Genomic DNA, 27,926 nt, shown 5'->3' on the forward strand with positions numbered 1-27,926 from the left:
TTTCTATCTTTTCCCGTGCGGTGTCGACGATTCGCGTCTATGAAACGTAGAAAAAACGATACAAACAATAGCTACCGGCTATGTTACAGTAGTATTAGAGTCGCGCCTAGTTAAATCCTCGGGCGAACCGAGGCCGGGCAGACCGGGCTCTCCTGTTTTGCGCGCGGTTATGTTCAATATTTTATACACGTACAATTCTGTAACTAATAATAATATTAATCGTCTGGATCGTTCCTATTAATATTATTATCGTTTAGCTCGCACGCTGGACCGAACGCCCGCGACAAAAACGCGACGGTACACAGGTTTTCTCGGCGTGTGTTCCTCTCACACCGGTTAGGAATCGTTTCGGATAAGAAAAGCTGGAATTCGGGGATTCCCTACGGTTCGCGGAAGCACTGAGGAAAGTCACGGTCTGAAGTTTCGTCGATTTCGGGGGTCAACGGCATAGTACTCCGACGTATGCTGTTGTTTCGTCTTCGGCGACTTCCCTCATCGCTCTCAGCCGTGTATAATCGAAAAATACCGTACGCGTTCGAAGAAGCTTCGAGCGACGAGCCTGCTCTCTGCTTGAAATTCAATTACGGTCGAGCGCACGGGCACAGCAATTTTACTTCTACTTACATATTAAGGAAAGCGTGTCGAGGTCGCACGAGGCTTCGGAATTTCTTTTTCTTTTTTTTTTTTTTTTTTTGTTCGAAACGCTACTTTATACAAGGGAATTACAATCACAGATCGATTCACCGCGCGAAAATCTCCCGAGCGAACCGCGGTGTTCTATCTCATTCTCTCACACTCTCTCACACTCTCGCTCTCTCTCTTTCTCTCTCTCTCGTTCTCTCTCTCTCTCTCTCTCTCTCTCTCGTTCTCTCTCTATCTCTCTCGCTCTCTTTCTTTCTCTCTTTCAACTCGTGAGAGTATTCGATTGGATACGAACGCTTCGTAATTCAAAGTCTATCTGTTGGATTTTGGTCGCTAAGTAAACTAACGTACGAACGTTCCCGTGTCCTGTTCATTGTGCGACGAGGATACCACCGAACGCGTCATCTCTATTGTTACTCGCGCGGCCGCTCGGCCGGGTTCGGTCTCTCCCGTGGTGCACCTAACCGACTTACAGTTTAAAATTTGATAAAAACATGTACCGCACACCGTTCTTTCATATTTTTTTTTCTTTATTTTCCTCTCCCTCCCCAAAGGACCCCGCGAGTCTAGCGGCCACCGATTAGGACGGGCAACCCGGCTTGGCGGCGACGGGAGCATAGCCGATCGGTGCCGGATCGGCCACGTCAACCACGCAACGAAGATATACGATCATGACAAATACAACGCTAAACATCTGAAACAATGAACCCACCAAATACAACAGGAAGATACCAGACGAGGTACTGGATAGACTTTGAAACCATCTAACCTTGGCAACCCAAAGGATACATCTAGCTGATTCCTGAGACCTTCACGACATTCTCCGAAACAGACTGATATGAGGAACCGTACGCGGAACCGTACGCATCAATCGTACGCGTAACTGAAGCCTCGCACGAACGCGGTGCCGTTTTAATGTCGTTAAGTTCCTTAAAATAATTTCTGTTGTTTTTTTTTTTTTGCTTTGCTTTGTTTGTTTTCTACTCTCCTTCTGTCCCCCTTCTCCGCATCTCTCTCTTTCTCTCTACCGTCGCGCGAGTCGCTCGGGGGCCTCTCTCCTCTCTCATGGTGAAGAAACGGCGCCACCCTAGGACACACCATCGATCATCCCGGGGCCATGGAAAAAGCGTACGAACGTCTGTCGCGCGAGACTGTGCTCTGTTTACTTTCAATTGTTCTCATAGAGTCGATTTCGCTGTTACAAAAGCTACCGGTTAGATCGTCTAAAACGAGGACGCTGAAACAATCGGTCTGTGTTACACCCGGCGGATCGAAATATGATGCTCGTCAAGCTTTTGGTTCTGATTGTTCGCCGATACGACGACGCTCGTCTAGTTGCTACGGGGTTCGATCGATGAATAGATTTTTTTTTCGGGTCGAGGCGAGCGCGCTGCCGCACGGCCAGCGCCTCTGGCAGGGAGAGCAGCCCCCGAGCGAGCAACGCGACTTAAATCGTGGACCATTTATCGAATAATCGAACGTGTAATTTCATTATTCCGCGTCGGCAGCGTCCGTTCCTCCGTCGTCCTGACCCCCGCCGTCGTCGTTCGCCGTCTCCTCGACGTTTCCCGACGTCTCCTCTGCCTCCGTCGCTTCTTCAGCATCCTCGGCCACTTCCTCCACTATCACCTCTTCAGCTGGCATCTCGGTAACCTCTACTCTATCCTCGGCCTCCTCCGCAGGCTTATCGACGCCCTCTTCAGGTTCCTCGACAATCGCTTCGGCGTCCTCCTCTGCACAAGCCTCCGCACCCTCCTCCAGAAGTTCCTCGTGGACAGAGATCAAATCCTCGCCCTGGAACGCGTTCAACACCTTCTGCTCGATCGTCAACTGTCTAACCGCGTTCTCCAGGTTGTCCCTGAGGATGCTGCTCGACTCGGTCTCCGCCTCCTGCCACGCCGACGGCATGAACGTCATCCGAACCGTCTGGTACAGCTTCCTGAAGCCCAGCTTCTTGTACAGGCTCTGGCTGGCCTCGTTCTCCGGACGTATCACCACGAAAGGCTGGTAGCCCCGGTCGGCTACCCGTTTCGTCAGGTACCTGCGATTTCGTGATCATTCAGACAATGGCCTTCCTAATTAGGAAGGCGGGAAGAAGACATTAAGAGGTTGCGTTGGCTCGTGCCGCTGGGAATAGACGGCTCAGTATTTTACTTTGATTCATGAAGCAGTCGTTAGGTCTCGGAGATCGTATCGTTCGCTCTTTGTAACCAACGTCTAGTCGACAGATCTCATTTGCGGTGACTCATACTCGGGCACTCTTAACACACTAGAACTACCGAACCGATCGCAATGACTGGTTCCTAATTTTTTTCGCAATTACTGAAACTATAAAAATGTTTTCGTCAGAATTTTTGGTACTAGGTTCGAATAAACGTGGTCTCGTCATTATTGCAAAACAATATACAGTGAATATTCGATATTTGTCAACAACACTGGTCTTGCCAGCGTCATGTTTACGAGCCGTGTTATGTTTACGCTCCTCGACGTCCGAGGCCTCTCACGGGGTATACCCCGCGGTAGTGGGGATAATTCCGCGACGTTTATCATCCAGACCTTGGCGACATATATAGAGAAATCACTGTACATCGGTTTTATTTCTTACTCGGTAGTTCTAGTGTCAAAAAGACAGAAAGAAGTCCTTTTCCCGCATGTGCCCCTCCATTACTTTGATATAATAAAAAATGGAACCTTATCAACTGCTTCTGGACACAGGGGGTCCAATTTTTACTAGAAAAATGGAAAAAGAAGTGGAGAGCAATGGCAATCATTTCGTTTTACGTCCGATTACAACATACCATGAAAATAATAACGGCACGAATTACTGCAACCAACTGTCATCGTCCGAAGACGAAGAGACGAAAGCACCAACCTTGCTAATTTCGTTCCGTAGCCCTTCCTCCGGTACTCCGGCTTGGTCTGCATGGAGAACATTGCCCCGTAATAAGACTGCACCATCCACGCAGCCAGCTTGCCCTTGACGAACACTCCGCCCGCAGAAAGGGACCTGATCAGCCGCAGAAAGACCTCGTGGCACTCCATATCGTTGGCCGGGTACAGCTCGTGAATGGCCTCCGCGTGTTCCGCTTTCAACGGCATCACCTCGACGTCGGGATCGACGTCCTCGTCAGCCTCCTGGAAATCGTCGACGTGCTCGGTGTCCTGGCAGACGAACACGTCGCCGACTACCCTCTCGATGGTCCCGGTGCCCTCGTAAAGCCGCGCCAGTTCCTCGGCGATGTCTTCGTGGACGAAGTTGATGTAAAGCGGCTTCGACCAGTCGATCAGAGCGTCCTCGTCCCTGAGCAGCTGGAGCAACTCCAGCCGGTCGTTGGGACAAAAGACGCCCACGCTCTCGTACAGCAGGCCGTGGGACTAAAAGCCAATTCGAATAACCAAATTAGAGAAGGATCCGACAGGATCTAACAGGATCTGATAGTCCTTTCAGAGTCGCGGTCTAATGTTCGGGGATACTCTAATAAATTGATCAATGGCGACGGCAATTTCAAGTTTCCATCTACCAAGCTGTCTTCGTTAATAGACACAACACCGGAGTCTTTGAAACTCCTGCCGCCGAGCTAAGAACGATGAAGTAGACGAAGCTCCCTAGAGGAGATTAGGTAAAGCTAGCAGCCTTCCCTGTGCTGTTTAGTTTGCAGATGCTCGGCAATTTGAGATCTTTGCGCAGCACTAGACTAACGGTAGCTAAGGTGTTAACGTATCCAATTCCTGAAGTTGGAGCGAAAGACTGATACACGTTGTCCACCCTCTCGATTATTTAAGACCTTCATGCACAATCTAGTTCCTCGAGGAGAGCAGAGATCTCGTGTATTTTAAAAATTTCAAAAGAGTCAAAGGGGCAACGTTCCACCCAAAGGGTCCCAGGAACTTCGTCCTCGTGTGCCCAGCGAGTTTCGATCAGTTTCCCCCAACCCTGAGGAACGTATTGCGGCGGATAGATGACGCGAGTCGCGTCGAACGTTTCGCGTCATAATTTCTCGCGGCGTCGGCGATAAATCCCGCGGGAAATGTCAAGGTTCGCGACGCCTTTTGATTTATAAAATGCCGGGGGTCCCGCGCGCTTGCGGAAAGGACACACGCGAGGAGAGCCCGGTCGAATCAACAAATTGCTGGCGCGGTAATTAACTAAAGAGCGCCAGATTAGAGGAATCAACGGCGAGGACAGGAAACGGACTGGCAAGCCCGTGAAACAAAAGATTGGCCGAGAGCCAGGCAAGGATGTGGGCCAACTTTTCCGCACCCTTGCCGATAGAGAAGATGGATTTGCGGGACGCACGCGATAGAGAGCCTGCAATTTTCGAACAGCGAATTTCGAAAGTCTCGTTGTTTCTTTTTTTCTTTAAATGAATCACGGACTTGCGGTATACTTCATTCTCGTCGACGCGATTGGGGAATTGCGCGGGTGGACGCGGCGCCGCGTCGTGTCCCCGATACGGAGCGTTTTAGCGAACTCCTGCGGGGAAATCAATTCTCTGATATAGCTATTTATGGAATTTATATTGCTCTCCGAGTGTCCATCGATCTCGAAAATGAAAATTATAAAATTACCAGGACTGCGATTGAAACGAACGGTTGCACATTAATTATTCGAGGCTCCCGATTCTCGTGATAGAGACTGCTCATTTTGCACACGAACTTTAGCAGAATTTTTATTTGTAGTGTACAAATTTTTCGAACGAATGTTGCATGGTTTCCACGCAGGCCGTATTTGTCGTGACGCTTTTCTACAGCAGAATCGTGTGCTCTGTCTGAATTTGAGAAAAAATGTTGGGCATTCCGTTTGGGAAACTGAAGGTGACCCCCATATCTAGATAAAAAACAGATTGTAGAATTGTATATCTCCTTGGAAACTACGCAACATTCGTTTGAAACATTTGTTCGTGCAACGAATCTCTTACCGCTAATGAGACTAATATGCCCAGTCTTTTACATTTTTCCGGAGATAATTATAAAATACCGTGTAGGATCAAGACCGTCTATTTATTCCTATTTTTCAGGGGTAATTTGCGGTTCAAAAGTTCCGCGCGAAATGTCAGCAAATTCCTGAATCGGGAGCAGACCGTGCGGCATCGATCGGCCGTAATCTGAAAGGGAACGTAGACTTGTTTCATACTTACCGACAACGTCATGCCGGGGAAGTGCAGGCAGATCGCATCCTCGGGCCAGCCGTTGGCCACGTAGAAATGAAAGTCCCACACCTTGTCCCGCGTGTACGTCAGCAAAGTTTGATGGAACTGCGGGGAGAAGAAGACAGCGCTGGTAACGCAAAGTGCAAAGTTGATTCTCCTTTCGAAAAGCCGCGGTTACCCGATCACCGCGTTACCGGGACAGTTGGGGAAGATAGTGGCAGGGTAGCGAGGTAGCAAAGGGAGGAGCAGACAGGTGTGATCCTTTCGCAGGGCAGAGGATTCGGTATCTTTTCATCTTCACGGAAAAACTCGGTGGTCGCGGGGGGGGGGGGGGGGCAGAGTAGTTAAAGGGATGGATCCTTTTCAGGGTCTGGAATGAAAGGGTAGATATTTACGAGGAAGAGGATAAAGAGGAGGCCTAGCCGAGGGCGACGCTCCAGACGCCGGGTCTTAAAATAACTACCACGTGCTAGCTCCGATACCCTTGTGCGCAAAATGTCCTCGCCCCGTTCTAAGGAAATCTCCATATTTCCTCTCGGGGGAGAAGTCGGGGAACAGGTTCTCTGTATTCAAATATTGAGAGCAGAGAGAGAGAGAGAGAGAGAGAGAGAGAGAGAGAGAGAGAGAGATGAGCTCGCTCCACTTTTCCCTGGAACAATACCGGAGGGCGGGGAGACACCTGTTCCGGATTGCGGAGCCGGAATGATCGGCTCTGCAGGTCGTAAACGCAAGCATCAATCGCGGAACGCACGCGGCAGTCGTAATTCCCGTGGCAACAGGCATCGGCTGCTAACTCGGTAACAACCAGCCGGTTGAAAGTAAGTAAATAATCGGCCGTGGAAGCTGTTGCGGAACACGCCTGTCCTAGATTTTATGTAAGAGCCGCGCGGGTCAGCGCCGTGCAACTTCTAACGATTTTTCTGTGCTACCTGGCTGGGACGGGCTGCTGCCACCAACGACACTCTTCGTGAAGCAAGTGGACCCCTACTGGCAGCTGGGAACGAGTCCCGAACGGCTATGACTGGATCCTGTTCTGCAGGATCGAGTGAAAGCGTCAGGCAGAATGGAAGTGGGTAGCAAATTTGGAAAACGTAGGACCTGGACAGGGGTCCTATCAGGATTTGAGTGTTCTCAGGTTGACAAAGCTGCAACCTGGACGACCCACCGGTGTTTCGTTGCTTGTTTCTTCAGACTCTAAAAGAGAACGAAACCGTAGCAACACCCGGTTTGCAGTACTCGCTAACTTTCACAAAGCTGCAATCAGGACAACCCTATCGAACCACCCCGTAGACGTTTCGCAACCGTCTCAACCCTGTTTCCCAACTGCTTTGTGTTTCTTCAGCCTCCAGAAGGGAATGAAACCTAACCCGACTCGCACGCGGCTCGCCGATGGTAGCAAACTTTCGCGCAGCGGGTCAGAAGCCCACAATGCTGCAATCAGGATCGCCCCGTAAACCTATCATTACAACGGCTGTGCAAATGTTCAATCCTCGTTTTCAGGCCGCTTCGTGTCTTGTCTAAGTCGAGCAGAACCTCGCTCGGACCTAACTCAAGGCTAATGGTAGCAATAGCGAACTTTCACACCTCGTGTACACCTCCGAAACGATCGGCGGAACGTTGGAAATTCCTGAACCGTGTTTCCAAACCGCCTTCGAGTATTTCTCTGGGTGACTCGGGTTTAGTGCACGCCTAAGTCCATCCGTCTCCGATGTTAGCTCGTGTCCAACCGGTTTGTTGTATCATCTTTCTCTAGGTCACGCACACGCTGCCGCGGACACGCGTTGTGCTCGGTCGCCTGACCGCAGCCGTGACGAATTTGTTTGCGGATCGCTTTTTCTCGTTTCACGCAATGCGGCAGAAATGTTTTCTGAAGGTCGATAATACGCGATCCGTGCCGTTAGACTCGAGGAACACGTGTGACGCGTTGTGCTCGACTCAAGGGCCAAGACTCCGTAGATTCGCGGTAAGGTAGAGTGCCTACATTACCGTCAACAAATGGTTTCACGTGCCTCAAGTTTTCGCCCTTGTATAAGAATATTTTGTCGCTGGTAAAAGGCTCATTCGAAAGAGGAAGGTTCAATCTAGTGCCCGCTGGTCATGAGCTGCCGAGATTATGCAGACATTTGGTAATATAAGCGTTAGAAGTAGGTCAAAAATTGACGACGTGCATGCCGTGGAATCCAAGCATTTTTATGCCATTGGATGAGTTCTCTGGATGAAACCGCGAGCAGCGCGCACTAGAAAATATCTCCAGCTACAAATTCAGCTACATTTTGTCTTGATTCTCTGCGAAATAAAGCGAAAAACTTGAAACACGTTTCCGGCGTCAGAATTGATAATATCGATAATACAGAGCGAAAAATGTGACAAGTTTAGTCACAGACTTGAGACCCGTCGGATCTTAAGTCTGTGTCTGAAGGCTGTGAATAGAAATTATTAATTAAAAAGTCACCCGACCATCCCGGGCCCTTAAGAGAATTTTTCTCGACTGATTTTCGGAGGTACCGTGCGACGATCGGAGCGGCTTGTAGAACGAGTTAGGCGATAGGATTTGAGCCTCCGGTTCCCGAAACGGACAATAAAATGCATCGCACGCGGTGTGTAACCGGTCGCGGATTTACATATCGGCGGACTCGATCTCGGAAAGCGATGCAAATGCGGAGGGCCGCGCACGAATTGTCTCAATTTATCTGGTGTCTTTCGGGCAAGCGAAGGGGGCCGAAGCGAACGCAAATTAATTTCGAAGGGAAAGTTAGATCGGCAATATCGGCCGGCCATACGGGAACTTGGCCGTCCGTCCGGCGCGGCGCGGCGCGGGACGCGACGCCCTTTCGCGCGTAAAATTCATTCCCCGGTGAAAGTTAATTTCGTATCGAGCGGACGGGGCGCTTGTTTACCGAGAACGCGGTGAGAGAGAGAGAGAGAGAGAGAGAGAGACTAAGGCGAGTATATAACGTTTATTAAAACGATGCATTTTGGCGCACGCGAGGCAACGCGCCGAGTTCGAAAGAGCAGCGCGCGTTCGTAATAATGCAAGGAGTTGCTCGCTCTCACAGAAATCGGGGAACGAAGTTGACGGGTTCACGCTGCCTGCCGAGTGAAAAGTCATGCAACCTAATTCGCCCGGTTTAAGGTTAATATTAGAGCGGCACGTGAGCACGTGATGGTCGCGGATAAACCACCGCGCCACCGCTTCGCCATTTTCAATTTATAAACGCGTTTTACATTAATGAAACGAGCAACCCGCTGGAACGGTTCGTCGCTCAAAAAGAAACGCCCGGGAAACAAGTCCGGAAAATATTTCTAAACGGGAATCCGCCAGGGAAGTAAGCTCCAAAAAATACGGAATGTATAATTGTTAAAAGATGATTCCACGAAATAAATATATAGATACAGGGTGGTTGGTAACGGGTGGTACAAACGGAAAGGGGGTGATTCTACGCGAAGAAAGAAGTCGAAAATATAGAATAAAAATTTTTCGTTTGAGGTTTTGTTTTCGAGAAAATCGAATTTAAAGATCCGTCGAGTTCGCGTGCTTTAGTATGCGCAGGAAGTAGAATTGGTAGGTCATGATCAGACACACCAGACAATTCCTATCGAATAACACGCGCGTTGGCTGCATTTTCAAACTCAATGTTCTCGAAAACGAAGCTTCGGATGAAAACATTTTATTCTATATTTTCGACTTCTTTTTTCGCGTAGAATCACCCCCTTTCCGCTTGTACCACAAGTTACCAACCACCCTGTATATATAATTTAATTGTTTAATGTTGCTTCAACATCAAAGGTCATTAGCAACACGGTACATTTTCTTACAATATATTATACATATTTGTATCCTTGATATACTTGGCAAGACCAGCGATATACTCCTTAGAACTTAACAGAATGGGTAAGGATCTAGGCAACTTAGCATTTTTCCTTTCATTCTCATGTATACCGTTTAAATTATTATAAATCGTCCCCGGTTAAAGCAACATTCGCACTGTTTCGTGCATACGGATCGGATCTGAGTAATTGTCTCCTTTTCGAAGTTGATTCTCGACTTTGGCGAGCTGCCACGCGTAAAGGGACAGACGGGGAAGGACGAGAAGTACCTCGCACCTAGAAGAGATGAAGACGTACACGCGATCGTGACAGCGGTTCGTCAAAGCTCCTCGAATCCTCGTCGAGCTTCAGCCGCGGCTCGTTAAAGCATCCCCTATACCGTAGGCGACGCGACAGGCGTGCAGGAAACATCGATTCAAATGCGGATTCGAAAAACCGACATGGCATCACGTGTGCTCGTCGTCGTCGTCGTCGTCGTCGTCGTCGTCGTCTGGACACGTCCTTGACCCTGACTTCTCTCGCCGAGTACACCAGCTTTACGCCGGGGATAAACGGTGCGGGCTTTATGCGCAATCATTTCGTGCTGGTCAGACATTACAGCCTTCGGCGAGAATGCCGACGTAATCGAAACGATCGAGGAATGGCGCCTGATAAAGGAAATTCCTGTCGGTTATACACAGCCACGGGGAGAAACGTACCACTTTTTCTTTTTTCTTTTCTTTCTTTTTTTTTGTTTTGTAAAACACGCACGATTTCGAACGTGGAAACTGGTAGGCGAAACGGAAACTACTAATACCAACTCGAACTCGTACGGCGCGCATCGTAAATACACCTGCCCCTTGAAATTTTAATAATTTCGCTTTCCGGTAGGAAATTACGCCACAATATTGCCTCTTATTGCTGGGTAGCGTTTTTCAACATGAATATTAACACGTCGAACTGCGCAGCTACTTTTGCGTCGTTTCTTATTTAGAATTCAACGTAAGGAACATGTGGCTGACATACTTCCGTTTACAATGTTTTAAGAAAGTGTGCGGATATTCCTTAATGTTATAAAATAATGTTTTCGAAATTCGATGCTGCTGCTGCTGCAAGTATTATACCTTCCTGGTAATTGTTTGCTGTCTGTACTTTAATTCACGGTATTGATTGAGCCTACAAGATTCGTGCATTCAATTTATATTAAATCATCCCATAAATTCGTTCCGTGCATATGTTTATATTATTCACCATTGAAAAGTATTTTAATGAAAAACCGCAGAAATGTTTATAGCGACGGTACGATGCCTTTGGCAAAAAGGTCAGAAGAGGTTGTGGAATGAAAGGGTGATTACATATTTTATTTTTAGAATTTAAATGGTACAAGAATAAACGGAACGAACTTATGGGACGACCTAGTACTATTTCAATTTTCTATAAATTATCTTTCAAGTCCTCAATGAATTCTCGTTTTACCAGTGATCTTATGCAATATTTAAACTTTGAATTTTTCAGAGAAAAGTCAATCAATTGCTCTAATTCATGCACTGCAGGGTTAATAAAAGTGGCAAGATTTTTGGATCAAAACCAAATTCCGGGACCATAACAGGGTTAGACTCAGTCTAATAAATTTTCCCGTCCGGCAAGAGAAGGCGATTCAACGAGCCGTGAGGATCGCTGGACAAAGTAGCGATCGGATTTTTTTCGCCGAAGAAATTGAATTCTAGGATCTGATGGGCTGGATCTCTGCGACAACGTTACGGTGCAAGATTACGAGATCTTAGCCGTGCTGCGATCACGGAAACGCGACCGTGGCCTTGACTCCCGTACACCTTGTGCATCGGTACCGGAATCAAGGTGGCGTGGCCGGCAGTCGTAACACCGGCAGTCCCACACCGCTCTGCCGCTCGACGGGCAGGAAACAAAGCTCTTTTAGATCGATAATTCTCCGGGTCGAGAGTGAAAGGCGCGCGCGCGCGCGAGAGAGAGAGAGAGAGAGAGAGAGAGAGAGAGAGAGAGAGAGAGAGTCCCAGAGTCCGACTGCAATCGGCTTTGCGCCACTTTCTACTCGGATTCTGAATCGAAATGAATGGACGGGAACGCTAGGCTCTCTGCGACTCGCATTTGCATGTGTTTGATCCTTCCGCAAATATCAATTCTTATATCGATAGTCGGATCAACGACAAATATGTACTCGAGATTGTGTTTGCATTAGGTTGACGCATGTGAAATGTCCGATTCTAGAATGCAAATGCAACGTGGCCCCTTTGATCTGGAAATGCCATTATAATATTCTGCAGGTCTATTATAGAGGGCGTTAAAAAAAAAGCATTCAATATTTATATAGCAAACAAACATGTTTATATCTCAAGAAACGGTTGACCTTTCGTCCTATGTTTGCTAAGGCCTCTTTACTCGGCACAGTGTGTTCTATACAAATATTGAATGTTTTTTGTTGGACACCCTGTATATGTTAATGTACTATAGTTTGTACCTAGATACTTAATTTTAAATATAATTCGTTTCAATGTTAATCAATCTAATTGTTGTGTATTTTTTTTTTTGTATGTGTGAAGGGGCAAATATATTGACGATAACGAAATTGTCAAATCTATTAAACAGTCGGTCAAAATGGTTAATGATGAATGTGAACGAGCAGAAGATTAAATTTCAAAAAACTCGAAATTCTATTGACTATAGAAAAATTGTGTGTCTAACCTTACTGTTAAAAGTCGGACATTTGGACCGTTTATTTTGAAAGTAGCGTGTCCATTTTTTTTTTTAATGAGATATCACATAATTCTTCATAACACTTTCATAATAAACGGTCCATTTCATGTGCAGTCCACTATTTTACGAATATTTGTTCAAAATTTAACCGATCTGCAATTGTCTAGAATTCGTGAAGACCTAAAGACATTTCTTGCGGCGCAACCGGAAGTTGTTTAGTTTTGTTCCCTCCTAGAATAGTTGCAGTGTGATATACATACATAGTATGCAGTGTTGGTGGATCAATGAAGAAATCGGAGAATATTATTCCTGAATTAGATGCTCGACTATTCCAAGTATCGATCGCAGTTGCGGAACCGGCGCGCGGCGTAAAGCGATACCGAAATCATAATGGTACCGGCAGCGACCACAGTTATTGCTGTTGCGCAACTGATATCCTATGGTGCGTGAAATTTCAGCAACGACACATCGCTACCTGTGCAATACCTTTCGAAACGATCATCGGTATTGTCGGGTGTCCTATTAACCTGTTCCTTAGAAATTGCACGAATAATTTTCATTTAACTCTCGTGTCGATACGTGTGCGTATTATTGTGTCTCAAGAGTGGATCAACTAATAATCGTCCGAAAAAATAGAAGTTTAACAATTTTTCTAATCGTAAATAATAGAAATCTGTAGCTATTTTTCCAAAGACAACTAGAAAATAGAAATTTTTCTAGACAAATTGAGAATAGAAATTTTTCTGGAGATAAATTGAGAATAGAAATTTTTCTAAATACATATTGAAAATAGACATTTTTCTATAGACAAATAGAATATAGGAATTGTTCTAAATACAAATTGCAAATAGAAAATTTTCTAGACAAAAATTAAGAATAGAAATTTTTCTAAATACAAATTGAAAATAGAAATTAACCCATAGTATCTAAATAACAACAAATTATTTTACATTTCTAAGTTGCCTATATACAATAAAAAAAAATTGGTAATTTTAGGTAACTTTCAAACGGCACTCCAGTAAAATTTCTTTTTCATGCCTTATGTCACATTTCTTATGAATGAACGATACAATTAATTTTTCCATTGTTCCAGACCAGTATGCACAATTTGCATCTCCGATTGAAATAGGTGTCCAGACGGTTGCGAAACAATTCCGCAAGTGTTCGTCCAGCAGAGGGGCAGCGAAAAAGTTTAGCGAATTCGCTTGTATCTCTGAACTTTAAAGTTCGGATCGCGTGTTAACAAGGTACCGGGCGAATTAACGGCGACCAGGAAAGAGACTGCCGGTGTATGAATCTTTTCATCGATGTCAAGCGAGTCGTGACGAGAGTCGCAGGTAGAGAGGTTTATCGCAACTTTCTCTCTCGTAAAGCATGCTCGGTGACCGATTATCGCACGCCGGTGCGTGAGTGTCATTCGCGTTAACAGGTGTCCGTCACGTATGCGCTTGTACACATCGTACGGTGTGTGTATCGCGGTGATTTTCGTCGCGCGGAAAGGTTCAGGCTTCGTTTGCCGTAGCGACGCGCGTGGGTGGCTGGCCAGGACAGCGTGATCGATAATTAGACTAAAACGTTGTGAGACAAACGCGTCGCCTGTGTAATATCGTTATCGGCGGACAACCGGGAGAACGACGCGATCGAAACTCTGGAAAACTGGCGATAATGATGGTTAAGTATGCTCGCTATACCGATACGTATAGCCTCGGTGGTCGAACAAGTTGCTTCTGGTGATTGCAGAACGGAATACAGTGTTTACTCGATATATGTCACAAACGCCTAGGCGATAACAGTCCCAGAACTATCCCCACTGCCGCGGGGTACGCCCCGTGAGAGGCCCTGGCCTTCTACACCTTCGCTGTCCTTTTCTAATAGTATCTCCTGGCCGATATATGTCCCAAACTCCACCCGTGTTTTGGACACATATCGAGTAAACACTGTAGTTCATTTTGGTTGTCCATTAAACGAGTCTGATCACCTTTCTCGATTACACTTTGCCTACCGAAAGCCTATTAAAATGTTGAGTCCCATGCCCATGAAAATCACACGATTATCGTACCAATAATTTTTGCAACATTCTTACACCTTGTAGATCTTAATTTTGGTTTACATAAAAGACTGTAGTAAAAATTGATTTTTGAAAATTAAAAATTGTGTCGATCACATATGACGTGGCGCTTAAAGTGTTGTCAGACTTTTCAGTGAGAGAACAGTATTTAAAGGAACTCGATAATTTTCTTTTAAACAATAATTTCAGAAGAAGTTGTTACGCTTGCAATCACTTGCTATGGAAATTGCTATCGCTTTACGATAATTCAGTTCTCATCTGTTGATCATCCATTTCGAAAAGACTACTAGAAAATTGTCGGTAGATAAATTGTAAATATTGGACCTGGCCCTCCGATCACGATCTATCTGAATCGAAATGGATCCAAGTCCTCTAAAATACTGTAGCTCATTAAAACGTGAAGTCGCCGTTCATAAATTGCTAAAACGAGTTCCTAAACGGGCTCTAAATCGACGAAAGATGTTTATTTTAATCTATGCTAAGAGAAACGTCGACAAGCATGTAACATTTACGTAACTTCACTTTGTCTCCGCACACAACAGGTGTCCCTCTGGTTATGCATAACCATTTCCTAAGCGTTCACGTAATCTCTGCTAAAATGTATCCATTGAAACACTTGTCTCGAAGATAATCGAGTTCACCCACGAGGAATGTGTTAACCGTAGAAAAATGAATTTCGTGCAGGTTCAAATTGTATTGCAATCCTCCGGAGCATAATTTCTGGATTATCCCCGAGTGATGGTTTACGGTACAGCGGATGTTTGTAAGGAAAGCCTACGTCAGGGGAGCGTCCGATAGACAGAGCCATCTGCGCATTGCCTTGAGTAATCTCGTCACGAGATTCCCGTGGAACAATAGCTGCGATAGATCTCGAGATATACATAGGAGGACGCTGCGTGCGTAGATTACGGAGACAATTATCGAGCGATCGCGTGCCTTCATTAGACGATGCTCCCTTTGAAACGTAATTATTTAGTGCAAATTCGATATCGAGTCTGGTTCGACTACTTCGAAATTAAGTACACAGCGGATTTTTTGATCTTCGGCTACGGATTGTGCAAAATAAAAAATATCTGTTGTAAAAAGAGTAAGAGCTTCTTAGGAATGGAAGTCTTCTTCCTGCTGCTTCAAATTACAGCTACCCACGTTTGTTACAAACGCATAAAATCCGCAGTCTACTTATGACAAAAATGAGTAGGTGTAATCCAAGGTAATAAAACATTAGGTTACCTTCAACCTATTAAACATAGAACACTTTATCCATCGCGAGCCTATTTCTTATTCGACAACACCTGAGAACAAAATTTCTCTTCTGCAACCTATAGTTGTTGAGATGTTTCGAAAAATTTTTTAACTTTGGGGGTGGTTTCACCCCTTCAACGATGGCCATAAAATACAACTATTTTTCAAAGAGCTATCTCCACACTATTAAAGCTATTAAAGCTGTCTGACATTTTGGGGAAAAACTGAAGTGTCTCATATGTCCTTGATTAGCGGCATCGTCAGCCATGCGGAGCGGGAACCTTGAAATAGTCCACGAGAACAATTTCTGGCTCTCGTTATGAAAGTTTCACGGAACCGGGGAAAAATCGAGGGTGGCGGTGCTGTGGTATTCCTGAGGGACAAGACGCGCGCATCGACGGGATAAGATTACGGTCGTAGGAAGCGATCCTCGCACGGTATTTCCGCTGTAACCCGGTCTTAGTGTCGGCCGTTGCGCTAGGTTAGTGTCAAGGTCGCAGCTGGTACAGGGAATTCCGCGATATTTGCACGTCCTGTCGTAAAATCCACCGCGGAGTCCTCTTTTTTTTCGAAGAGACGGCTGGAGCGGGTTTCCAGTCGAATTGCAGAGCCTTTTTGCCGATCAAACGGGTAGTTTGCCTGTGCCTCGCGTGCACCGATTACGATTACGCGAACGCAAAGTGTTCCGTTGCGACACGCGTGCAACCATCCGCGTAACAGCTGATGCTTTTTATCGCTTTCGCCGAGGCGTTCCGCGACGAGGAGCGCGTGGGCGTTTAATTCAACGACGATCGGCGAGAGCCTACTGCGTTTCACCGACAAATGTTCCCTATCGTCTGCCAATACGCCGCTCCCGTTGTTTGTCACCGCTTGCGCGCGTTTGTTTGCTCGTCCTTTCGGTACCGCGCCAAACAACCGGAGAAAAAAACCTCCCTGTTTCACCAACCATTTTTATTTCGATCGCTCTCCCGCGAATGGCAGCTGTGGTCGTCAAATTTGGAAAATTACCACAATTGCCTTTTGTTCTGATAAACGACTACAGCGAATTCTCGATATATGTCAACAATAGGGCTCTTGACAGCGTCTTGTATCGTCCAGGAGACATAACCGAGTCGTGTTATGTTTACACTCCTCGGCGTCCGAGGTCTTCTCGAGCTTCGGTAGTGGGGATACCTCCGCGACATTTGTCATCCAAGTCTTGGCGACATATATGGAGGAATCACTGTACTGCACCCATCGTGCAGTTTTTTAAACTTTTGCACTCGACTCATCAATAGACTCCGGATTTTATGCGTTTATCACAAAAGTGGGTGGGAGTTCAATTTAAAATAGTCAAACGATAAATACAATTTAATATATTATCTTCAGTTTATGAAAATTATTAGACGAATGCGCTCTTGTTTCTTGCAATCGAAGCAGACAATTCTTACCGTGCATACAGGTCCTCCGTCTGGTGATAAAGCACCAAACTTTTATTTTTAAATAAGTGGGAACCTTATTTATGACTTGCTGTGCACTATGAGTGCAAACAAATTTTGCTACTGCCCCGAATGTATACAATTTTACGCAGAATTTGATTCACGATACAAACAATAGGGGTTTCCATTTAAAGAAATCGAGGTGACCTTGCAATCTGCGAAACGCCTTCACGCTCTGTACCGTGCAACTTTTCTATAAGTTATTTTTTCATATTATTACAAGTAACGGTGTGCAAAGGGGCCGCTCTGTGTAGCTCCGCTCCGTCGCAAACACGGTGACGTACACAGCATCCTTTTTTGGTATCGATTAGCACCGATGACTAATTGATGACATCCTCGACCGTCCAGTCTTTGCCGCGCCAACAAAAAGCCAGCAATTCTCATTCAACTATTCAGACTGCATGATTTTGCCAACTCCCTGGCGACCTTCGTCAGAGGGTTGAAAGGTGCGGCATCTCGTGGCGCCATTCAATCCCCGGAACGAAGATAGCCAGAAGTTTGGAAAACACCCCAGAGCACAGTTAGCACAGCCAACTGGTGTTTGTCTTCGCGCAACCCTAAACTTTTCTGCAACCCCGAAGGCAGCCGCGGTTGGTACCGCTGGCGATGGAGCGTTCTTCGCCTTCGGGCGTGTCGCGACAGTGTTGCTGATTTTCGTTGAGGTGGGAGGGAGGGGGAAGAGGGGCCCCGAAGACGCTAAAAAATCGAAGAACAGCTAAAGATTTCACACGGAGCCCATCGCTTCTGCTCCAAGTTTAGAACGGCGAGTTATTGAGTGGAACGCGAGGTATCTTCAAGGCCTCGGGCTGCGAGCCGATGATTTAGAGGCGGCTGGCACTAGCAACGCGAGCAGGTGCTGCCTTTTGTACGCATTAAATTCCTTCTGCTCGCTTGATCGCCTCGTGGTCAGCATCCAGGGACCTTAACCTCCCGACATTAACGCTGAACCCATCCACCAGTTAAACCACCGATTTTGCGTATCTCTCTCTCCGCAATTGAGCCGTGCAAGAATGGCGGAAACATTTTATTTTCACTGCTAGACCGATGATCTCATGCATTTACTACAAAAAAGGGCGATATGAGTTCGATCGGTGAAAAGATTAAAAGAATTTAAGAAAGTCAACACATTTCTTACGACTTAAGGGCCCGGGATAGTCACGTGACTTTTTAATTAATAATTTCCATTCGCAGCCTTCGGACACAGACTTAAGATCCGTCTCGGTTTTTGATCCTACTTAATTAAGTTTTGAGAAAATTTCTTCGATTAAGTTTGTGACTAAACTTGTCACATTTTTTGCTCTGTAGTATCGATATTATGAATCCTAACGCCAGAAACGTGCTTCAAGTTTTTCGCTTTATTTCGCAGAGAATCAAGAGAAAATATAGCTCAATTTGTAGCTGAAGATATTTTCATCGAGAAAACTCATCCAATGGCGTAAAAATGCTTGGATTCCACGGCATGCCCATCGTTAATTTTTGGCCTACTTCTAACGCTTATATTACCAAATATCTGCATAATCTCGGCAGCTCATGACCAGCGCGCGCTAGACTGAACCTTCCTCTTTCGAATGAGCCGTTTACCAGCGACAAAATATTCTCATATAAGGACGAAAACTTGAGGCACGTAAAACCATTTTTCGCCTATTTTTGTCGGTAACGTGGTCGCTCTACCTTATCGCGAATCTACGAAGACCAGGCCCTTAATAAAACCACTGAAAAAAGGGAAATAAATTCCTATGTCTTGCAATCGACGCAAACAATTTTTATTTTGCACATCTACCTAAAGTAGTTTTTTGAAATTCCCAAAAAATAACTAAACCACACCCATTTTCATTATGTGCAGGTGTTCCAGCATCAACCCTCAGAGTTCGCAGCCTTCGAAATTAATTTATATTGATGTAGAGTAACTCAAGTCTTTTGTCTTCGATACTGTGTGGTGGATTAGTGAAAAATGTGTTGTACAACAGAGCCCGTGCCGTTATTAGCTATGCGACAAAATACCGTGGATTCCCATTACCCCTCGTTTACGGAGACCAAGACCTTGTCTAGCATGACTCCGAGGCATTCCCGTCGCAGCGGCAATCTCCTATCGATCGCAGGGACTCTTAATGGCGAGAAAAGGATCGAGGTGGGAGAATTGGGGATCGTTCGCTGGCTCCGAGGAGGCTAATTTACTCGCGCAACGAGACGAATCGGGTTTGCAGGGGGTATCGAGGTTCGCCATTGAAATATAGTTAACCCTTTGAAGCTTGAATTACGGTGTCGCTATGTTCTAACCGGTTTGAAAGCCTCGTACACCTGGAAAACTGATCAAACAATCGCGTGCGCCGGTGCAAAAATACAGTGTTTACTCGATATTTGTCAGAAACACTAGCCAGGGACATATATCGGCTAGGAGATTTCATTGATCCAAGCCGAACGTAGAAAAGGACAGCGAAGAGGCGACTGAGGTGTTTCCAGCTTCGTGGCCCCTCACAGGGTACACCCCGCGGTACTGGGGATAGTTCTGGGACTTTTATCCTCTAGACATTCGAGACATATATAGAGTAAACAATGCAAACCTACCCCTAGATTGGGTATTCGTGAAACCCAGAAGAAAATGATTTTTCTATATATGTCGCCAAGGCCTGCATGGTAAACGTCGCGGAATTATCCCCACTATTGCGGGGTATACCTCGCGAGGGGCCACGGAGCTCGAGCGACCTTGAGCGCCAAGGATATGTCTCCTGGACGATGTTGGACGTGTTGTCGACATATATCGAGAATTCACAGTATATTTCGAAAATCGTACAATTCGCGTCACCCGAATCTTTCAAGTTTCGAATCTGATTGTCCGATGGGGCGAGATCAAGTAAGTTCAGCAAGTTCGATACGGAAGGCTGAAGAGCTTTAAACGAAGCAGAAGCTTCCCGGGGACGACGACTGCATGAATGATTGAAAGTAAGTATTCAAATTCCGCGTTTGAAGCGTCGCGTCGGGGAGCGACGCGACTTACACTCCGCGACAAAAAGATAGCACATTATACAGATAAATGGTATTCAGCTTTTCAAGTAGTATATTACATTGTTTGTGACCTGTATACTGCGTAATAAGAATAACCAATTGCTTCAATATGTTTTAACGCATTTATTACGTGAAGAAACAACTTTATTGGAGAATGTGTAACATTAAACGAAAAATCGATGCGTCAAAATGATAGCACAAATTTCTTAAAATAACTAAAATATAAGAATATGTATAAAACAAATAATGTTTCAATATTTCGTAACTCCGCCTTTTGTTTGTATAACTGCCACTAAACGTTTTGGCATAGATTTATATAATTTTTTAACAAATTTCCTGCTTAACGCTGCCCAGTTTTGTTCAATGCAGGTTTTTAATTCGTCAAGGGTTCGAAATTGTCTTCCACCGGCATATACTGATCTGGCTAAATAAGCCCAGCAATTTTCCATAATATTTAAATCTAGAGACCTGGCTGGCCATTCCAAAATTTTAATATTTTTCCGTGTAAAATATTCTTTTACAATATTGGCTGTATGAACACTTGCATTATTTTGCTGATAAATAAAGTTTGTGCCCGCAATTTTTACAGCATGTCTCTTCAATTGTTCGTCGACTAAATCAATATACTTAGCATTATTCATTTTATCACTTACAAACTTAATTTCAGTGTGTCCATAGTATCCAATTCCGGCCCACACCATTACTCCACCACCACCGTGTTGCCGTGTACATAAAATTTGCTGTTCTTTACGCAAATCGTGGAAATAACATCGGTAGCCATCCGGTCCATCTAACGCAAATCTCTTCTCATCGGTAAAGATAACTTTTTGCCATTTTTTCTTCCAATGAATATATTTCTCAGCAAATTGTAAACGTGCTCCTTTATGTTGCTTTGTTAGCGGTGGTTTACGCTTTAATTTTTGGCGTTTTATGTATTTACACTTTTGTACAATACGTTGTACATTACATATTTTGGTATTTACTCCAGCTTCTGCTGCAATCTCTCTTGTAGTAGCAGCAGAATTGGATGCAGTTCTTAAAATTGCACGCCGCTGACGATCAGTTGTCACTCTTGGACGACCTGTGCTCTTTTTTTTCCATATTCGTCTACATTTTTTAATAAATTGTAAATTACCTTGCGACTACGATTCAACAGTTTCGCAATTTTACTGATAGAACAATTTTCTTTACGTAAATCGTGTATTGTTAATATTTCAGGACCAGTCAATCTTTTACCGCGAGCCATTGTTGAAAATTTCACAATATTTTAACACTGGAACACGAACAATCTTAACTACTCGCCGATATGAACAGACTGGCGTCTTGACGCTGACTGAAAATATACAATTTTGACTTTGCGCTATCATTTTGACGCAGCAGTCAGTACTACCGTTTACGTATTCGGCTTAACGCTCAACCTATAAACAGAAACCGAGTGTTTACCCTGAACAGATACAACCTATTGCTAACTGAACAGTGATATATAATACGGGAACTGCTGTTCTTCGATTATATTTGCGAGAATTAACAAAATTAGATGATGTGCTATCTTTTTGTCGCGGAGTGTACTTTGCATCGACAAAGGACAGCCACTTTCGCATAAACACGGTTCTACGGAGCGTTGACATCGCGTCGCACGTCGGAAGGCTTCAAAGAAGCGGCGATCGTAAGTTCTAGCCGCGGGTTCTAAGCATTTTCAGGCGGCCGGTTTAAAGCGAGTGGTGCTCGAGAACGGGCGTCAGGAGCTTAAAGGGTTAATTAGAACACGGTTCGACGATACACCGGGAGATTTCGGAGTCGCGGAATTAAAGGGACACGAGCATCCCGGCGGACGCGACGCGACGCGACGCGACGCGGCTCGGTTTTCATTTTTAGTGTAACTGAACGCACCTTTAAGGATTCGGGCAAGTGGTCGGCGAGGAAGTCCAAGAGCTCAGGCAACTCCTCCTCGGCGAGCAGACGAAAGTTCCGGCCTCGATCCATCGCCTCGGGGCACTCCATACTGAAACTAATTACCGGGAGATCATTGTGTGAGTGGCACGGACTTTCGAACCCCACAGCCGGCCGTCCCCGCCTCCCGTGAAACACGTGACTCTGGCACGACTCGCAACGCGTTTCGCACGGGGCAGCTTTTTTCCTACCCTCGCGAATTTCCAAAAACCATTCCGCAACCTACCGTTGGGAACTAGGCAGTTGGCATGATTCGCGATTGGGTCCGAATATTGACCGAGTGCCACGGGTTTGCAGAAATCTGATTAAAAATTGCCAAGCGCAATTACATTGCTTTTACTTTACATTGAAAACCGTCGAGCGACAACATATCTCTAATTAATTAACACATTGTCCACCGGCGATTATTCCATAATTTTTGGAAGCCTGTGGCCCATGGCTAAGGATTTTTTAATAGATCAAAAACTTCAATCATAAAGCAATAACTGGACTGTGGATCTTCATGCAAAATGAAAATGTCAGGTACTGTTGTGCCACAGCTTTGCAGATGAGTGTGTTCGGGATGAGGGGCTCGGGAAGCGGCGAACAAAAGTGTGGTCTCTGCAGACACGTGTACAGTCTTTACTCGATATATGTCCCAAATATCTAGCCGATAAAAGTGCCAGAACCATCTCCACTACCGTGGGGTATACCTCGTGAGAGGCCAGCTTAGCTGACTCTTCTACGTTCGGCAGTGTATCAAATAATGGTTCTAGCCAATATATGTCCCTGGGGAGACCAGTGTTGCGGACATATATCGAGTAAACACTGTGTTTACTTCTCGCGACAGAAGCCCAGAGTCCTGGCCGCGTGGTGATTTTTATATTCAGCTGTGATACAGTGATTTCTCTATATATGTCGCAAAGGCCTCTATGATAAACGTCGCGGAGTTATCCCCAGTACCGCGGCGAATACCTCTGTAAACATGACACGGCTCGATACGTCTCTTGGGCGATGCACGACGCCGGCAAGACCCGTGTTGTTGACATATATCGAGAATTCACTGTAATGGAAACGAAGTAGAAGGAAACGAAGAAAGGTTTCAGGAGTGAATTTTTAGGACACGGGCCTACTTTCTACATTTTCGTAGCGTCTCTGTGCCAGCTGCCAAGCTCCGGGGAACGATGAACCGAATGACGAGAAGAAACGGCGAACTACTGGGCGTGATGCTCCTCGCCCGAAAACGTGAATGCTCCCCACGCTGGTCGTTCGATTCGTCGAATATCGCTTGTAAACAGTCGAGCAACCCCGGTCGGAATAGAATAATCGATCGTGCTGCGGAGGATAGTGTCCCTTGAGCGAGCGAGCGAGCGAGCGAGAAGCGAGAGCGAGGCGAGCGTGCGATGGAAAACCGGCTCATCGTTAAGAATCATTAAGAGCACGTTCCTCGTCGGCGGGGCACGCGTACGTGCCGCACCGGGGCAACGTTCCCGACGACAATGTCGTCGTCGTTGTCGTCGGTTGCATAATTCTGTGCCACACTCTCCCCAGGCCGTCGAAACGTTTCGTAGCGTCGCGACGCCTACTCGCGAGAGCGGCCGAGACACACGCCAGCCAGTTTTCTGCGCCCTCGAGGCTCTGACTTTGACTTATCGCGTCAAGTGGAGCGTGCCCGTGCCCGGTCAGACTCGTATCCATCATCGTTCGCGGTAATCGGTCCGACCTTAGACCATGGGAAAAGAGAACCTGCTCGTTACGAGCCGACCAATCCGCGTTAACCCTTTCAGAGTGCTGTTCTTTAGCTCTAAACGCTGTTTATCCACGACTGGTCGATCCTATCTGCGGACATAGCTGATCAAAGTAGCGATTCACTATGTCATTATGAGCTGTGTGAAGTTTCAATTTGTATCCCGCAATAGCGCGAACGTCAATAGGTCTGCTGCAGTTTCTACAAAAATTGTTACACTCAATCATACGAATGCGTATTACAGTTTTTAGGACGAAGCTGTTTAGGCCTATACATTTTCTGACTAGGGATAGCTATCTCTGAGGACGTAACTTATCGAGATGCAAATTTATGATAAAACTATGTGTAAATAAGTCTTGATTTGAATCCCCCATTTACGCGAAAGTCAATAGAATGTCTGCAGTTTCTAGAAAAATTGTTACACTCAATCATACGAATGCGTATTACATTTTTCAGGACGAAGCTGTTTAGGCCTATACATTTTCTGACTAGGGATAGCTATCTCTGAGGACGTAACTTATCGAGATGCAAATTTATGATAAAACTATGTGTAAAATAAGTCTTGATTTGAATCCCCCATTTACGCGAAAGTCAATAGAATGTCTGCAGTTTCTAGGAAAATTGTTACACTCAATCAGACTAACGCGTATTCACTATCACCACGCGAGTGACGACTCTGAGACTAAAAATTGCTTACTCAAAATATTTTTTATTTACGTAATTTTACTTCTGAATAATCGAGATTATTCATTTCCTTCTGTTCGGGCCATGGCAACATTTAGACTTATTAACGCGTTGAATGCCGTGCGAATTTTGTGTCCTCCACACAAGCTTAACTTATTTCGTTCATAGAAATGATCAGCATTATTAAGGACAATTGTCAGTTACCAGATACTCAAGTTCTACGCTATAATTTACGTAATTTCGGCAGTAATAAATTGATGTTCAATATCATCAGCTTCATGGTAATCATTCTCAAGCCATACATATTTTTCCAAACGTACTCTACAAAAAAATATATAACTCGGGTAATTATTATTATTTCTACCTGAAAAAAACCACACGTGTACTTCAAGTACCAATGAATACGCGTGCAAAATCCCAATGCAAAAGATTGAATGGTTCTTCTGATAAAAATTCCTAAACATCGGTCAAAAATGTCACCCAATACAGAATACATTCTTTTCGAAACATACTCTATAGAAAAAATATACAACTCAGGTAGTTTTGATGATTTCCCGTTGAAAAAAATCACACATGTTCTTCAAATATCAATAAATATGTGTAAAAAATCCTAATGCAAAAGGTTCGATAGTTTTTCTTTACAAAATTCCTAAAAGTTCACGCAAAAACGTCCTTGAAAACCAGAATATCCCTTAACTAAAACGTCTGCAGTTTCCACAAAAATTGTTCGACTGAAACGAATTATATTATAAATTAACTCTTTGAGGATGCAGCTTTTAGATCTGAATGCTGCTTGCCTACGACTGGTAGATTCCAGCTATGGACGTAGCTCATGCAGATGCTAATTGACTATACATAAATAAAGCTCGATTTGAACCCCTCGATTATGCTAAATTGACTGTCGCGTCTTCAGTGTCTACAAAAATTGTTGGACTCAAACGTTTAGTCAATGGTCGCGCGGGAAACGCGTCTCCGCGGAATCCTGCAAGAAGATCGATCATTAAGCTAGATTCGTTAGCGCTAGGCTCGCAATCTTCGACGTCCTAGACACTTTGCAGCACTTGGGGTTCAAGGATACGCGAGGACCTCGGAGATAAAGAGTGTCGAAGCCAGGCTTCAGGATTTCAGGTACTGCAGTATTGTAGGCTTGACAGGTATGATGAAAGAATGTCGAAGCAGAGTCGAAAGTATTCGCAAGAACTTTGAGAAGCTAGAAACTTTCGAAGCAAAGTTCCGAGACTTCTGGTGTCTCGATTTGGAACTCCCTCTAAAATAGGGAGGAGTTGACAAATTTGGATCAGTGCCTGGGATGGACCTAATTTACATTCATGCCAATCATGGCGAAGTTAATCGGCACCACTAAGAACACTGGGAATAGTTTTCTTCGAGACACATACAGTAGCTGATAAAAATAGGACACCGTTTATCTTTTACGTCTCTTTTTTCCACAAGGAATAATGAAATTCTTTATCATCTCACGTTTAATAATTAGACCGCAGATCTTCATGCATTTATGGCGAGCGTAAATTTGTGGAATGCAAGGTAGCATTTAAATTATTGCAATATCATGAAATTTTTAGTGCAGTCTCTCTGGAGTGAATCTTCCAATTAACGAAAGAGATTTTCCCCTCAATTCAATTTTTAGAAAACGAGCTATAAAAATGGGGAACTGCATAAAGGTCCGCAGTCTGCTGATGATACAAAAAAGAACGTTTGGTGTAGATTAAATTTTTTTCAACAAATGGATCACTACTTCGTCCATGCTAACCAGAATCCTAATTTTTTTAACGAACTTTGACTCTGTTTTGAACACTCCATAGTGTGTCTCGTTTCTTTATCGTCCCTTGCATTTGTCTATTGTTTCCCAGTAAAATAAAAATATCTAGAATCCAGAAACTATATCGAACTGCGAAAATGAATTCCAAAATTATCCAACCAGGTTTCTCACAACTTTCACGTTCTAACTAGACTGCGGATCTTTGTGCAAAATAAAAATGTCTTTTTTTCTTTAATGGTTCTAGTGGACTGAATATATTGACATTCTTAACTCTTTGCACTCGAAGCTATTTTAACTCCAAAACGAAGCATTTCTTCCGACCTAGAATATTTCCCTTTTATATATTTTCTGTCATGTCATACATACAAAAATGGCACAATTTACTCGTACAAATACAAACAAATTTAATACTGTAAAAAATATTTTGAATAATGATACAGCAATTTTTAGTGGTGCCTTACAGGCACGATTCGAGTGCTAAGGGTTAAACTCTTTCAATCTCTCCCTCACTTTCGTCACAAATGCATAGAAGTCTAGTGCTAACTATAGGCAACGTCATTCATTGTCCTTTGGGGCAGCGACGTAAAAGACGGTCTTCTCTTTCACAGTGGCGAAAGCGAGACTCGAAGCACAATTCATAATCGATACGATTAGTCACACTGGAACTGTTCCTCTTTCCCAAGATACATGGCTCAACATAGCTCCAAATTAGGATCTCGACATCGAAGCACTTAGGGTCCCGGAATACACGAGTGCTTGGAAGGTTTGGGTGTCGTGCTGTCGTAGGGCGGTAGGGTGGTGGGTGGGAGGGGATGACGAAATAACCTCGAATCACCGAGGAGGATACACGGAAGATACACGAGGACTTCGAGTGATGGAGAAGAGTGTCCGAAGGCTGCGAAGAGCTGAGCCTTCGAGTGTCGCGATATCGAGGGCTCAGCGGGGATAATGATATAAAGAAACCCCAGTGATTCGCTAATACGATGGCTGGCACGATACACGGGCTTACGCGTCGGTTGATCTGTGTGTACTGCGCTGAAAGCAATCGTCGGCTTAGGCTCGCGGGGCAAGGCTCGAGGAATTACGAAACCGTGTGGCCAAGGCTGATTGTGCGAAGAAGCCGAGCAGAGCAAAGTCGAGCAGAGCAGAGCAGAACAGGGATCGCACAGCATCCCCGGCCGCGTGCCGAGGAGAACAGCATGCAGGGACAGAGAACCGTGGAACATAACCAGAGAGGCACAGAGATTGCCGAGAGCGGTTTTATCGACTCGTGGCCGAGAGTGTTGGCCAGTGGTGCAAGGGATAGATTGCTCGCACACCTGTGTCCCGGTAACTTTGTAACAGAAACCACCGTGCGATAAACAAGTCCCGCGGGAGGTGTCGCGGTGTTCGTAGACGATTTCCAGACGGCCAGGCAAGTTGTTCCCTGGTTTGCTTCCTGCTCTTGTTCCTGGCTTTGCTCTCCCACTTGTTTCTCTCCACTGTCGCGTCGAATCGATTTACCTGAACGGTTTTATCGGGCCGGATCGTCGTTGAGTCAGCGGTGTCGGAGATAAAACACGGTCGTCACGATCAACGGACTCCCGGAATGTCGTCGTAGGGGAACGAGGAATTAACGCGGAACGAGACCAGCCGAGTTTAGGTTTCGAATGGTTTGCGGGCTGTCGCC

At 45.2% G+C, this 27,926-nt stretch overlaps 1 protein-coding gene across 2 annotated transcripts; it reads right to left on the reverse strand.

Moving 5' to 3' along the window:
- Positions 1–27,894, reverse strand: LOC143354424 (uncharacterized). Of its 2 annotated transcripts, none has more exons than XM_076788499.1 (5): positions 27,761–27,894; positions 22,011–22,128; positions 5,781–5,897; positions 3,515–4,017; positions 1–2,683 (listed from the first exon to the last, which is right to left on the reverse strand). In XM_076788499.1, exons 2-5 carry the CDS (start codon positions 22,119–22,121, stop codon positions 2,134–2,136), a joined length of 1,281 nt encoding a protein of 426 aa, XP_076644614.1. In that variant the 5' UTR covers positions 22,122–22,128; positions 27,761–27,894; the 3' UTR covers positions 1–2,133. The 2 variants fall into 2 exon arrangements, with proteins under 2 accessions (XP_076644614.1, XP_076644615.1); XM_076788500.1 differs by lacking the exon at positions 27,761–27,894 and adding an exon at positions 27,577–27,745.
- Between the last annotated feature and the right edge of the window lie 32 nt (positions 27,895–27,926).

The sequence above is a fragment of the Halictus rubicundus genome, chromosome 5, assembly GCF_050948215.1.
Source record: "Halictus rubicundus isolate RS-2024b chromosome 5, iyHalRubi1_principal, whole genome shotgun sequence".
Taxonomy (NCBI): domain Eukaryota; kingdom Metazoa; phylum Arthropoda; class Insecta; order Hymenoptera; family Halictidae; genus Halictus; species Halictus rubicundus.